General features: G+C 30.1%; 1 protein-coding gene across 1 annotated transcript; it reads right to left on the reverse strand.

Moving 5' to 3' along the window:
- Nucleotides 1-1,392: 1,392 nt before the first annotated feature.
- Nucleotides 1,393-16,216, reverse strand: LOC148624241 (calcineurin subunit B type 1). The gene is made up of 6 exons (XM_088566842.1): nucleotides 16,121-16,216; nucleotides 10,830-10,869; nucleotides 9,670-9,846; nucleotides 8,732-8,791; nucleotides 7,913-8,097; nucleotides 1,393-7,042 (listed from the first exon to the last, which is right to left on the reverse strand). Exons 1-6 carry the CDS (start codon nucleotides 16,121-16,123, stop codon nucleotides 6,992-6,994), a joined length of 516 nt encoding a protein of 171 aa, XP_088422968.1. The 5' UTR covers nucleotides 16,124-16,216; the 3' UTR covers nucleotides 1,393-6,991.
- Nucleotides 16,217-16,239: the final 23 nt, after the last annotated feature.

The raw sequence follows: 16,239 nt of genomic DNA on the forward strand, positions 1-16,239 counted from the left end.
AGCATTTAAATTTTCTCCCTTGAGATTAGACCTTTGTTCAACGTCTCCAGTCTGCAGGATTCATTTCTACTTCATGAATCTCCAAACCGAAATTTCAAGGTGTGGATCCATTCTTACTTTGAAAAGTCATCGAATATTGATACTCAGTGATTTTCGATGGAATTCATATTTTGTAAGAAATGCTGATTTAAGTGTTAGGAAATTCGAGGACATCAACTTTCGTGTGCAGCCAGGAATACCAAAAGCAATGATACAAAAGAAGATCCAAAAATATATATTGATAAACGAACTGTATAAATATACATAACATTAAAACAAATGATTATTCTCTGAAAGGACTAAGTTTTAATCTGTTTATTTAGTTTACAATTTGGTTACATGAATATTTTTTATTACTTTGAGGTCTCCCTTGACTCAGTGCCTCAGCACTTTGATTTGTTTATGACCATGCCAATGAAGTAAAGTTTGTACATGTACATAAAAATATAATTTTAGTCACATGCATTCTTGAACATTTGTCAAAAGGGTGGGGCTTTCATCAAGTATCAAAGCCTTAATACTACACATGTAAAAATAAGTTTCGTTAAATTGTAAATTGAAGATTTACAGGATTTAATGAAGTAGAGATTCTAAAGTTAACGACAGTGTTGTGAAGTACTGAATATACATACACGTTATGTTGGTTCTGAAACCATATAATAGTGGCAGTGCCTCTGGATATATTTTATACAGCTGCAAAACAAGCACTATAGTATAGGAAACATTTTTCAGGCTATTTAGAAGTTGATAAAATTGTTTGATACAAGATTCAGTTGGCCAGATGAGCTAAAAAATTACATTAATTTTATGTTGAATTAAATAAAAAAAAAAACTGGTCCTACATTTGCTACGTTGTCTTTATCGATTCTGCAAAGATACCAAATTAAATTAAGTATGAAGTTTTGCGATGTTCCCCTTATACTAAAGGAAAACTTTATTCAGATCAACAGAAAGACAATAGCTACCTAGGAGAATGAGTTGTTCACACAAAGATAACCCCGGGTGTTAATTTTGTCATCATCTTGTTAAGTATGGACATTGTGATGCAATTCCATAGAGATTGCATCAAGTTTTACTAAAATTATGGTGTGGACATCAGGAAAATGCATATCTCTGTCCTTTTTGTAACACGAATTCCTAAATGGTTTAAGTCACAGGTCCCATAATCAATTCAAGCCTTTGTTTCATGGTATGGAAAAATGCAGTATAGAACACAAGCTATTGTGTGGACGGACACCAAAGGTCTACTGGAGACATGCCAATTTTCAGGCGATCGTATAAAATCGGACCTTGGTCTATTTGCCACTTTTAATACAATGTGATTTACTCTTATCAAGAAAGAACAAACACAGGTAACACAGTAAATTTTAATAACAGCATAAACTTGGAAATTTACAATATCAATATCTGACTGCTGTACATTCATATTGCTTCAAATATAAGTTAGACACGACATAAATACAACAGTACTCCTAAACAATAATTCAAACCATGCAATTCATCACCAGATCAGTGTTTTCTGGCTGTAAAAAACAACTCATAAAATTATGAGGATTTAAACTATTAAAAAATTACAATCCCTGACAGTGAGTGACATTATGGATTAACCAAAATCAATATAGAAATATGACTGAATTTTTTATTTACTACTGATCTATGGAAATAAATATATCAGAGAATTCCTCAAAAAACTGATACATGTGTTAAATTTACTTCACTATAATAAACTTAAAAACTAAACAATACTTACAATGTTCTTCTATGCTTTCTTTGCTGGATCGAAAAGCTTTTAACCAAATGTGGTAACCAATAGTTGTAGCACTTAAGAGAAACTCCACCCAAAAACCAGGCAGTGGGTGGGTACATGACAAATTTTGTTTTCAAAAGTTTATCACAAATGCATCCTTTCTCAAAGTTGAATGTTGGTTTTTTGCTTAACTGCAACGGTTTAGAAATAAATTAAATAAAAAGCATTTAAATTCATTGAAAAAGGGAACTTAATTTATTTTGTGCATAATTTGGTTGCATTCTTAGGGAACGTTAATATTACTTCCTGAGCCATCCATCCTCAATTTAAAACACAATATTGTACTCTTTAACATAGGTATGACATAAATATTACATAGGATCGAAAGGTTCAGTGGGATAAAATTTACCATTGGCCATCCATATCACCGGAACTACCTGGTTTCTACATGGTCAGTTTCTCAACTCTTAACATTCAATAATTCATCCCGAAGAGTGTTTTAGTTAAGTGATCAAAATAGTAAATGACTTCTTATGCAACTTAATTGTAAAATCCAAGTACTGTGAGGTTAAAGGAATAGGGTGTGTGTAGTCATATTTTCACCATAGATACATAGAGAATATTCTCTACAGCTAGAAAACACAGATATTTTGTAAGGGGCATTGTTTACAAAAGCAAGCACTATAAAAATAACATGGAAAAATCTAAGCCAAAAAATCAAAAGGAAAATATTGTTAAGCAAGACTATGGAAAGCATGATTATCAAAATATCACAAGACAGATGTTGTCACAATGGGAAAATATGTAATCAACTATCATGCAAAAGTTTCCTATAAGAATTTGCAAATGTTTCTCCCAGAGTGACAGTTGAAAATTTATGATTTAAGTGATAATTAACTTCAAATTTGTTATGACAAGATCTTATATCTAAATTTGATTTTCTAATCCTGAGGTATTTTATTCAGTCAAACAAGCATACAGAGGTAGAAAACAAATTAAATTGTATTTACAGCAGAATATCTTGTCATCAGATGAAACAGTATGGATGTATCAGAATTGACCAAAGGAAAAATGTTGTTCAAACCTTGATCAGTTTTATTTGCACCTATTTCAGAAAATGATAATCTACCGGTCTTTGTAACATACAGAAGTATTTTTCAGAAACATCTAAAAAAATGACCATACATTCATCCTTTTTTATATAACTTGTTCACACTAATTTCACAATAATCTTACAAATGTGAGCTTACCATATGGTAACAAACTTTCTTAGATTGATAAACTGAAAATTAATTATTTAGAACATAATAAACTATCAAGTACATAACATAACGTAATTTTCACACACTTCAAAATAGCTCTTTAATTTACTGCATGATATTTAAATAAATTAAATGTCACAGATCACTTCGTTTTTTAAACATTTAAACAGACTTATGAACACAGTATTTCTTTTTATGGTATAATATAATCGCTATGCAATAGCACTGTATACTAAATAGACTAATATAAATTTGAAAGACAAATAAAAGTTGTCCTGTTGGAATGCATAAAAATTTAATACACATACATTTGTAATTATTTTAAATAACTTGTTTAAAAAGAGAAATAAAATCTAAAGGTCCCCTAGAGCTTAAACCTCTCAAACAATGTTCATGTACTTGTTGGAAAGAAAAAAAAATTCCACAAATATAAGGTTTTAATCAAAATAATTCATCTAATTAGACTTCATTGGTATAATGAATGCTGTTTATTACCTGAGCTACAAAGAAATACATTGTAGAAGTCATTGACTGCCTTCTCATATCATTTTGTATCAATACTTTCAGATAATATAGACCATGTAACAGCTTAATAGTAACTGATTGCCATCTAGCTCTATCAAGGCAAATTCAAATATAAAATGGCCTCTGGTGGCTGCCTTGGACAAATAAGAGCACTAAAGATCATTGGAAAAGGTTTCCTAATACATTATTCCTGCCAAGTTTGAAAAAGGGTCAAGGGGTTTTAGGTAGGTGATTTAAAAGGCTGTGGGAAAATAAGCCCATTTGAATACTAGGTCAAGCTGAACTATAAAATCACCATTCTTGACTTCAAATCAGTCCTTACTTTTGAATTTTGAACTTCATTTGTTTAGTTAAGAATGTTTGTTACAGATATTTCTCCAAATCACCTTAAAAACACTTTCGTTTAAAGCTTGTTTAACCTTTAATTCTACAGCACATGATTGCCTTTCCAGGGATAAGAAGCACCACATCAATTTTTTTTAACAGGAGGTGTGACTATCATTACTATATACTAAAACCTTTCATAAACTTAAGATGTCTTTTTATTGATTTACTTTATCAAGTTACAAATTCAAAACATGACTTTTCTTTCATTTACAATACTTAAAAACATAGTTAATAGATGTAACAGAAAAATTGGTCAGCCAATCAATAAATATTTTCAATCAAAGCTTGTTACATAAATGAAACAAATTTGAAAAAAAAAAACCTTCAAAAACAGACATTCACACAATCATCTCTCTTTCTTACATGCTGTCACACTTGATACCTAGGGACTATTGTTAAAATGAAGCGAATTACAGTTAACTATACTGCAAAAGGATCAATGCAAGATAAATAAAATAGTAACAAAACAAAAACAAAATATATAACAATCCATTTGTTCATATATTAAAAATTGTGATAATCACAATAAAATATGCCCAGTACACGAATTGTGAAAAACAAGTACAACAATACAAAACATAGTTTATAATTAACCTTTCCATTTGAAATGAAAAAAGAAGCAGACCTGTATGTGATTCTAGACAGCCCTGCTGTTCATTCATAGATTTTATGGATCAGAGAAACATGCCATTTTACAGAATCATGATTATTGAAGTAATTCCTTGGAATCAAACTGTATTAGTAAAATGTTAAGTATTAGTTCTATAAAAAACATTTGATAAAGGCTTATAAGCATTACTCTTCAACTTTCAAAAAGATTCTCAACAAAAGTAAAATATAGTTAGAATGATATGTCTCTTTTTTTATTAAAAAAAAAACCTCTTTTCTACTTCTGCATTAAATCTATGAAAAATGATACGCGACTAAGCAAATATGCTTCAAACTAATATTTAAATATACAAAATAACCATGAAATAATTATGTGTATCTTAAATAAAACAATGATTGCTAGCCTTAAGACAAAAGTTAAAAATATATTAGTTGGATGTTGCTAACTAACCCTTTTAGGTTGAGGGTCCATTGGTAGATATGCTACATTATAGATTCCATCATTCAATTTCTCCCAAAATAAAGAGTTTTGCCGAGCGCAGCTTGAAATGACTGAGGTGTTCAAACTCTGAACAGTTGGGGCAAGTGTGGATACAATATTTGTTTTTGACACACGGGGAAAAAAGCACAGGGACTTACAATTTATTATGGACACAACAACTGGTTTGGACACAATGTAGTACAAAATTGAAATTCAATTAAAAATTGACCAAAAATAAAAAGTTGATTTTTGGGGATGTGGTGCATTAAACCAATTATAACCCAAAAACTGTTAGCGATTTCAGAAATCTGAGTGACAAATGTAGGCAGGATTTTTAAGAGGAATCCAATACAAAATCGCACCAAAAATGAATAAGTTAATGTCTTGACATCAGGAAAATGCATATTTCTGGTCCCCATTTTGTGCTCCTAATTTCTGAAAATTTCATGTCTTTACTCCCAAAATCAATTCATGTCAGACCATTGTGGTATAGAATATTGTAAAACATTATCATTAACATTCCTATGCTTTTACTTGAGTTCTATGCATATGTATTTGCTTTCTAAGAAATGTTTGTTTTAGGCCCCCTTTTAGGTCCTTAATTATAAAACGGTTGGGGCTACAATCCCCAAATACCAATAACAACCATTCCTTAGTGGTTTGAAACCTTGTTAAAAAATTTATAAAGATCAATAAACTAATACACAAATCATTGTACGAAAACCAAGTGTCTACTGATGACGACAGCACCATACCATTATTTGACAGCAGATTTTTTCAGTCTTATGAAAAATTACTGACAATAACCCACAAAATTTTAGGATGCACCATTTCAAATCAGTAGAAAGGCAAAACCAAACATTTTGATCTACTTTTTGGCCTTACCAAGAAGATGGATAATAAAAATTGATCATCAAAAATAACAAATAAAGTTAACTTAATATGAAAGATTTAGATATAGAAATAAATACAAAACACACACACACACACACACACACACACACAATTCTACATGATTTTTAAAGATATTATCAAACAGTCTTATAAAAGGAGATAAGAGTAATGAATGTAAGTTGTTCTTAAAACAAGTGAGAAACAATAAACACTTAAAGCCTTTGCACAGCAAACAGACTTATGTTAAATTATGAAATTATTTATTACCTTATTTTAACATGAATTAGCAGTAATCATTTAAACATTGCTATACAAAAAGAACTACAATCGTAAAAATAACCCAAAATAATCAGAAAAAAAATTACACAGAAGGACAAGAAACAACAACTTTCTATGAATGTTTAACAACACTAGAACCAATCAAAATGAATAATTGTTCACACTTGAGCAGATCTTAGAACTTCAGTTAAAAATGGGTGATATTGTATACATAATATCAAATGTAGCTATACATTGCAAAAATCTACATCAAACAATACTTTTTTTTTTTAGATTTATAAAAATGACAAAAAGTAGTTATCGTTGCTTTTTTATCACACAGGAGTTAGAGTACCTTCCAATCAACAATGATTAGATCATATATAATTTGTTGAATCTTCATGTTGGTAAATGTTACCAGTCTGTCAGTCCCCGTAACATACTGATGCTAATGACAGACAAATATTTTCAGCTTGGATGGCCAATATATAAAACACAAGTGAGTGCTCTGTACGTGAACTTGGGAAGGTATTTTGAATAATGTAAGACCAATAAAAATATGAACGTACCAAACTACACTAATATCTGAACCACAAACTTGAGTTACCCAAAAGATAAATGGTCCACAATATTCCTCCTAAATGTTTACAAAAATGCAACAATTACTAACACTCCTGAACAAGGGATTATGATAATAAAAATATGGAAAAATACACAAAAATATGTAAAATGGATTTGTCAACTGACAAGAAAATGTCATGGAAAAAAGTTTAAGACTACATTCAAAAATTAAATATTGTCTACCACCATTTTCTTGTGTACATCCATATTCCCTACAACCTGAAATTCAGAAAAGAAAAATGACAAACAAATGACTGAAATATAACTACACGTGAATTTACCTATAAGTGAATTAATTTTCTATCATCAAGGTCAAACCTAGTTATACACTGTTTTACTTCAACAATTTAGGTATTTCACATAAAAATTCAACCAGCTAAGTTTTTGACACTATCCACTGTTTAGAAAATTTGAGTCAAATGAAGCATGGCTTTACAGAATGTGCCATTGTTTTGGATTACTGGTATACAAGAATATTAACTAACACATTTTCTTTAAGGAAAATTTGAGGATTAGTTGCATTAAAAAATCCAATGTCTTGCTGGATTTTTGTTCTAAATAGTAACTATAAATTCACAAAAGATTAAAAGATGCATTATAACTATGTTAACAAGATAACATTTTTTCAGCAACTTTATTTGTTCTTACTGCCAAATATTTTCTATCTCGGGCTAATGTTGTAATAATAAAAAATACTGGCAAAATCCAATGACACATTTTGTCACACAAACTGTGACCTTGCCATTAAACAGAATAATGTGATACTTTCTGTCTAACCTCAAAACTGCCGTTATTCTATGTTAATACAGTCCCCTAGAACATACTTGTAACAATTAAATTCTGTGAATCCTATTACTTTGAACTATTCAATGCTAATGTATTTCTACAGTAAACACTTGAGGAAATCAAACAAAATTACACTGTTAGCATCAAACTGGCAATAGACAGTTTTTTTTATAACCTGGAATATATTTGTTCTTAAAGATGATGGAAGTATTTTCCAGTGTAGCATTAAAAAGAATCTATTATTTTTAAGCTTTTATGTAATGGAAGGGTATTAAAGTAAATATTTTTAGTATGAATACTTACAGAACAAAACTCTTCAAAAGATATTTTACCATCACCATCAGTATCTGCATGAATAATGGTTTTATCAACTATCTGTTGAAGCTGAGTGTCTTTGAGATTATTTCCTACCATCATTTTAAGCACCTGGAACAGTTCCCCATTTGAAATATATCCATCTTTATCCATGTCATATATCTTGAAAGCAACTGAAATCAAGTACTTGACAATACATAATTAGAACACTGGTAGGTGTATATGTAGTTAAGTTTTCTAACAATCATAAAACTTTTCTTTTTGAAATGGATGCTGTAAATGCACAACAGTAGATACAATAAAAACAGAAGTGAAAAATTTTATGGTTCTTTTATCACAAAATTGCAATTCAACCTTTTACCTAAGTCCTACATAATCAGTATAGAGTGAAATGCATGATGGACACTGCTTAATACTTCAATGTGATTCAATATATGACACACAATTAGTCTGACCAGAATTATACTGGTTTTTTCTCAGCTCCTTATTCAGAAGTAGTCCCTTTTCGGTCCCAATTTCCTGAATGGTCTAAGTCACAACCACAAAGGTCCATCAATACTTAAGTTATTGCATGCAGTCTACAGGCAACAACATGGAACACAGTGGCAAACCACTGAAAGACCACAATTTTTCTTACAGTTGTATGAAAATATGGCCTAAAACAAGATGTCTGTTTTTTTTAAAGGATAGTGCTTCCTAACTTTGTTGCCTCAGTAAATTGGAAAATTCGTATTTGTGTCACAATGAATTTCATAAATGAAGCTCATATTCATTGTTTACAATGTAACAATACTATCATATACTTACATCTTAACTTTGATAACTTGTCTCCTTTCACACTAAATTGTGAAACTCCTTCAATAAACTCTGTATAATAGAAAAGGTTTATAAATAACAAATACACACCAAAACAGGACTTCTTTTGAGAAATATTCATAATGTAATATACAATCCTCTTAGCAAAATCAAAATTGGAAGTTCAAGTCACTTTCATGTACTTTCATAACACTTTATGAATTAACATTCATTTAAATGCTAGGAGGAGTCAAAAATACTAAAAGGCACCACTTCCTCAGTTTGATCACTGTTTTATACTTGAAACATGGATTTTTCTAGTATTCAGCAGGGTCCTGCAAAAGGATCTTTTCCAAAAGAAAATTATACCAAATTAGTACAATGTTCCCAAAATATTAACTACACCCTCCCAAATGGCAAATTTGTGGATAATTTTTTTCCAAACATGCCTGAATAAGGCAATTCCCAAATTACCCACCTTATCAAATTAACTAAGAAGACCAATTAAGAAGAAAAAATCTTGTTGTGCTGAGCATTTCTGAAAGAATGTCTAGATTTCGATATTTTGCAAACTTATGCAAATTAGTTGCTTATCAGCAATCCCAGAATTGATTTGTTTGATCTTTTCATGTTATAAATATTAATCTTAACATTCTTTAAGCTTCTATTATTAGAAGCTGTTTTGTCAATTTAATATGTGTTTGTTACATGTATGTTTAACAAACTTTTTTCTTAATTTTCAGCAATAACCTAGTGAAATTAAAACATCATTATCAAGAGCAATACCAGTCAAAATATAATTTCTGTAAAATTTGCTGTGAATAAAAATGCAAGGCCAAGGCCAAGGTAAAGTAGGGTAGGTAATTCTTCAGGAAACACTTTTCTAGAGTTGCATCTATAGATGTTCACTGGTAGTCAAATGTAAATTTTTAAAAAAGTTCTTAAATTACCTTTAAAATCTACTTCCCCATTCCCATCTGTATCAAATATATCTATGACTCGTTGTACCAAAGGGTTCTGTTGTAATTCTGGTAATGACATAAATTCATCAACACTCAATGAGCCAGAATTGTCTAAATCTAATTTGCGAAATCGTTTTCCAAGTCTTTTTATTTCATCAGCATCAACTGCAAAAGGAAAGAAAATTGAAGAACAACTTGTTAAAGATTTACTAATCTTTCAAAATCTGTTAAATATTAATGGCAAATAAAAATGATCACCTACATAAACAGTTACATCTGATAGGTAACACATACTGACTAATTTCACCTCACACAGGCAAATCTAGCAATAGTGAATACAGAGTAACCTTCTTATATTGTAACATCAAAATTAATGTCATTAAATATGAAGCCATTCTTGTAATACAAAGATTAGCAGGACCTGCACCATTTATTTTTGTTCCTGGAACTTATCAAACAACCTAAGTATAATAAATTGTACTATGAGTATGACAATCACTTCATTAAAGCAATATTCGCTATACATGTACAACTATCATTGTAATAGTCACTATTTTTTTTATGTTAAAAAAACAAACTTGTTAAACTGTTTAAAACTGTACTTTTATAGAGATAATACAACATGGTTATGACTTTATTGATTTGATTGTGTTGTATTTTATATTATCTTTATTTAATGTACTAGTGCTCAAATAGAAATAAAAAAACATTAATTAGTGTATATTTGCTATTTCTTGATATTAGTGCTTTACATAATGAGTGAATTCAACTTCATAGGGACTTCCTGACTTCTCTAACCGCAAGAGTGACTAAAGGGTTCAAAATCCTAGCAAAAACCCTGTATATGTAAGCCTCATAGCTTTAATAATTTACCCATTAGAAAAATAAAATCAATAGTGTCAAAGCCATATTCAAGCATATGAAGCATTCAGTAAAACAGTAGTATCAGTGTTAAAAAAAGCTTTGAAAGTAATGGACTCTTTTGTGCCTTATTCCTACAAATGTACCATTTTAAACAAAACTAAACACAACATGAAGTGCCTCTATGCAACAAACATAAACATTATAAGTACTTCAAGTCACAACACAAACTTTGGGTGGACTGATATACAATGTATTTGTTCGTATCATGTAATAAATAAACTTACAATTTGAACAGAGTTCTAAAGGTAAAGATGCTTCATTCCCCTGAAACAAATAAAAAGATGATAATGATTGCACTTTTACAATGTAGAAGCTATTAAAATATAATATTTTAAGTCCAAATATTTTAATTAGACCTCAGGTTCTGCAATAACATTTTCAGAACTGATTCAAAGGGTTCCTGAAAAAATAGTGGCTAGACAGAAAAAAAATTATCCTGACAAAAAAAAAGGAAAATTTTACTTCATCCATCCGCTGGATCTTTTTGCCACAACCCAAGTGGCCACAAACTATAGGAGGCTAACATGAACATCATTCAGTATACTTGATACTTCTATAGATGTAGTATCTACTATTTATATATCCAAACACAATTTATCATACAATTTTTTGAAGTACTAAATCTGCATTTTCCGATGGATTATTTATCAGTAGTTACCAAAAAAAATATATACCACATGTTTAGTTGGATAAGTACTTCATAAATGAATTGAATGATCATTGGTTGCCATGTTGGGATGATAGAAACCAGCGTTTTCAGTAAGAGCCAGAAGCCAGTGAAAATTGACAGCTATTGGCATATATTTTTTTTTTAGTTTTGAGCATTTCTGACATATGCCATTCAAAATAAGTATCAAAGCAAATGCTGAAAATATGTTTAGCTCTCGGAGTCAGTGACAGAAAGCTAGGCAATTAACAGATGTCAGAGAAGACTCTGTTGAGGATGAAGACTATAATTTTGAGGGGTTTTCTTAACTTTACTGATACTGATTAAAAAGAATCATGAGAGTACTGCTTGTGAATAATTTATTTGTAAAGCATACTGCCACAATTCTTTTTATTTGCAAAGGTGCTTTTCCTGAATACTTAGAAACAAAAAACAAGAAATATGTTCAACGAACAAAGTTACTAGCAATATCGATCTGAACAGCAATACACATTCATATTTCAGAATTTCAAAAGGTAAACAATCGAAGAAACTATCGAAAATGGTCGGACTATTACAAAAGACTAAATTTATTGTTTAAAAAATAGATATTTTCGTCTTTGGTGTATTTCAATATTTAAATTGGCTCCAGAAAACACCTTCAAAAATGTAGAATACAGGATTTTGCATAATTTTTCATCAGCAGCCTAGGCGGTCCCACACCCTGGCACTACTTCCTTTCCCACCTATTGCAAAAAATTTTCCTTCTTTTTAAAAATGCAGTGGCTCCCAGTCCCCAAGTCGGGGTCAAGGAGTTGTGCGGCTAATCTTTCCCAAGTTCCGTTTTCACTAATTATCACATGAAAACTGATGACAAGGAAGGACCGAAACTATTATGCTGATATATGATTATAAGAATTACAAATTTCAAAAGTTGGTACATTTTCATTTATTTCTTACCAGATATTTGCTAGCCTTATTATAGCTATTTGTAGTATCGACATGTTCTAAATTCATAGCCATTTCAGTTTCAGAGAAGAAACAGTTTAGTCACCAAGAAATGAACGATTTATGTGTTAAAGTATCTCAACACTAGAAACAGATGCTAAAAAATTGTGATTTTGAAATTTCACACTCCCCAATTTTTTAACAATTTTTAGGGGCAGGAAGGAATGAGAGTCTACTAATTAGGTTTATTTGGAGTAATAATAGCAAAATAATTGCAAATCCTATTTTTTATGAATAACGATTGTAAATAAACATGTAAAGTATTATAACTTCTGTTGTATATTTGAAAAATTAGATATAATATAGCGAGATTGAACAAATTTTGTATGATTTGCCTGAAGGAATGACCCCCAAACGCTTTATCATCTTTAATCCTGTGAACACACTTCTTAAAAATAAGATCAATGCATGAAATAGTCTGTTGCGTCATTGTCAATATGGCTGGTAAAAAGACTGGGACAAGTTTTTTTTATTCCTTTGTGGAAACTAAACAATTTAGAGAAAACTATGAAAATAACAATTGTATTTAGCTTTATACAATAAAATCATCAGATTAAAAAAAAAATAGCACAGAAACATTGTAATGAATAATTATATTGGATGTGCAAATCGTGAAAATTAAAGATATTTTATCAATGTGTTAGCCTTTTAAACTGTCTTAATGTTTAAACAGAATCTTTTTTTTTAATAATGAACACTAAAAATTATTTAGATTTTATAACCTTCTTTTTTGTCATTCAATTAGTATTATCATATATATATGTGGTAAAATGTTTCATTGTTGATTTTTATGTGATGTATTCAAAAGAGATTACTTCTTTTCCGCTGTTAACAGACTGTCATCCTATGATAATTAGTGAAACCGGAACTTGGGGACGAGTACAGTACAGCTCACAATGAAGTCTGATAAATACATGGCATACCTCATACCTGGCATCCAATGCCAGGTATTTATTGCTTATTGGCTCTTAATTAACAAGATCCCCATCTCCCCAGCATCATCTTTATCTAATATACAACAGGAAATGATTAATTAACTGAACAGGTACATGTACCTACTGGTGGTTTTACCTGTACAGTTAATTATCACACTCAGGTGGCTCATCTCAGCAATTTATAATTAGTATACAAGTAGAATAAATTAAAAATAAGTTTTTTTATAATATAGGGTTTGAAATTTTTGAGTATCTAACTAAAATTTCAAAACTACTTAGTTCTCAGAAAATTAGTAGATGAATTAATGTATTTACCAGTGTTTAAATCAAATATTATACATGTATATGTAGAATTTTTTTTGTCTTTGATAAGTTTTGGCATTTTGATATAAAAATGCATTGTATTATTACATGTATGTGACAATTTTTATATTTATTATTTATCATTTTGAAAAACTAGTTTGCAGTTTAATTATTTTAAAAATCATAATTAGGAAACTATATTTTTGTTTTTTTCCCAGTTATATGAACACACATTTTTCTGCTTCATGATTTAATATCAGAATTTATTTGAGATGTAGTTAGATTTATTTAATTACTTAGACAGGGATATTTGTTTACAAATTGAAGTAACAACAACAAACATTAAAGTTAAAATTGATTTACTACTGTGGAAATCTTCATATATAACTGCACATAAAGATTCCCATACTAAAAGCTACCAAAATTTTTTGGAGGTACATTTAGCATTGAATATACCATTTATGATAAAACACCTCTACAAAACTTTGAGTTGCTACATGTAATTATAATTTGATTTTAAATAAAATTAAACTTTCTCTTTGAAATGATATGTGTTTAAGAAAGTAGATTTGGTTTTGTTTATTTGTTATAAATCTGAAATGTGACACTATGACAAACAATTAATTCATCATTTATTATTTATATTTTTAAATTTTCTATAATAGGCTATTTTGCATCTATCGTTTTATCATCAAAAAATATATAATAGTACTGAATGACGATGATTTGCAGTATAACAAAGTATGTGAAGTCAACTTATACTACTGATCACATGTAATAACTTCCCATGTGCTCTTAATATTTCCACATTTGATTTTTAGGTTAACTGAAAAAAAGTCACAGGAAAAATACTGATGTGTTACAAATGCTTGAAATCATATATAATCCTCAAGAACATCCTACAGCTAATAGTATGGTTTAATGCACAAGTCAATTTTAGCCATATTTTCTCAATTATTTTCATTTTAATGTGTAATGACCATTTATTAGACATAAAGCAGTCAAATTCCTACGCAGATCATATTCTGAATATTGTCATCTTCAGGTAGATGTGGCCTCCCTCTTTTTCAACACATGTAATAAGTGAATTAAAATAAATAACTTCCTTGCCAATGAAAAAAAATGTTTTGTTATTATATTTCATTTCTTGTATTTATTTTTATTTGGGGGATGAAAATGAAATCTTCAAATTTTCTAACATGTATGCAAATATAATATAAAATTATTTAATTTCAGTATTAAATGGTATAAAATAGATGATAAAATACAATGTTCTATCCTTTACAGTTTATATTTTCCATAAAAGCTCCAAATACATTGTACATTTATAAACTGTAATATTTTCTGTGACTTTTTCCCTACAAATGATTTTTACTGAAACACCTACATGTAATCCTAATGAAAAAAAGTTATATCTATTTATAATTTTCCAGGGTTAATATAACTCAACTGAAATTCTGTCTTAAAATTATTTTTATTTTAAAAATTAATTCAATACAAAAAAAAATATATTCATTCTTATACACATTTATGAGTTTTCTAGCACTAATTAAAAGTCAGTTTTACCTTACAGGTAAATTACATTTTCCAGTATCACCTGTCCTGGTGGACAGGTAATTTTACATGATACACAAGAATTTATTTATCAATTAGTGAGTTGTGCATTTGTATATTACAAAAAACAGAATAAATTTCAAAGGATTCATACCTGGCATACCAGGTATTTATCAGACTATGCTGCGAGCTCTACTATAGTCGTATGGTACACTGTCCCCAAACTTAAAAACTTAATGAGAACACTAGAAGCTCTTGGTTAATATAAATGAAACTTACAGCCATCAGCTTTCCCCATGTGAAAATATGGGCCCAAAGGGAGCTCTAATGGTTGTATAATCAATTAGATCTACTATTCTTATATCCAGAAAAAAGTATCAACATCTGGCTTCTTTTAGCTTGAAAATAGCATGGCAGTTCATTTATTGTATACTGAGAACCTAACCATGAGCTAGCTTTCAAGGTACCTTGGAACATGCAGTTTGCAGTATATCACCCTGAAGTAAGAAGTTGGAATTGAGGAACAGAATTTAAACCTCTCAGGTTGAAAAAGTAGCCTGAATTGCTGAAAGCAGTTCTGACCAGTCTGAGCCCTTTAAACCAGGGTTGTCAGTCTTTGCAGTCTTAATTTCAGACAAGCACCAACCGTCAAGTTGAAAAGATTTTACATGGGATTAACTGGCTTGGCACTATTTTTACCAGCATTGGCTGGTGAGCTAGTCCTAATAATTAGGACTAATTTCGAAGACTGGATTATGATTGTGAACTTCCAATATCATCACCTTCTGGACGACTGGAGTATTTTAGGTTTCACCTGTGACTGTGCCATTTTAACAATCTTAAAAAAGCTTGTCAAGAGACTGCACGGCTGAAGTCGTTACTTCATTTTCTTCATCACCTACATCTTATCAACAACACCGATCAATATACGTAACATGGGTAAGTCTACTATAAACATAGAATAGAAAGACAGTGTGTCCTTTTCAAGCTTATTTGCGGTGCAACCATAAATTCGTTTAAACGGTAAATGCTTTTATAACTATATTGTAAAAAGTTTTATGTTAATTACCATTTTCGGTCGAAATTCACTGTCTCTTGTTATTTAATTCGATCCAACAACTTAGAAGACGAAACATCCGGGCTTCTGCACAAATTTTTCCTCAGTGGCGCATGTCAAACCGGAACGCA

The sequence above is a fragment of the Perna viridis genome, chromosome 2 (assembly GCF_037379345.1).
Source record: "Perna viridis isolate PV_CMFRI_1.1 ecotype Kerala chromosome 2, ASM3737934v1, whole genome shotgun sequence".
Lineage (NCBI taxonomy): Eukaryota > Metazoa > Mollusca > Bivalvia > Mytilida > Mytilidae > Perna > Perna viridis.

What these genes read in the sequence shown, in the direction of transcription:
- LOC148624241 (XM_088566842.1), bottom strand. An exon ending in TGGGGAAGTAGATTTTAAAG is followed by an intron (nt 8,792 to 9,669) that starts GTAATTTAAGAA and finishes TCTATTATACAG; the next exon opens with AGTTTATTGAAGGAGTTTCA. An exon ending in CTTTTGAAGAGTTTTGTTCT is followed by an intron (nt 7,043 to 7,912) that starts GTAAGTATTCAT and finishes TCTGAATTTCAG; the next exon opens with GTTGTAGGGAATATGGATGT.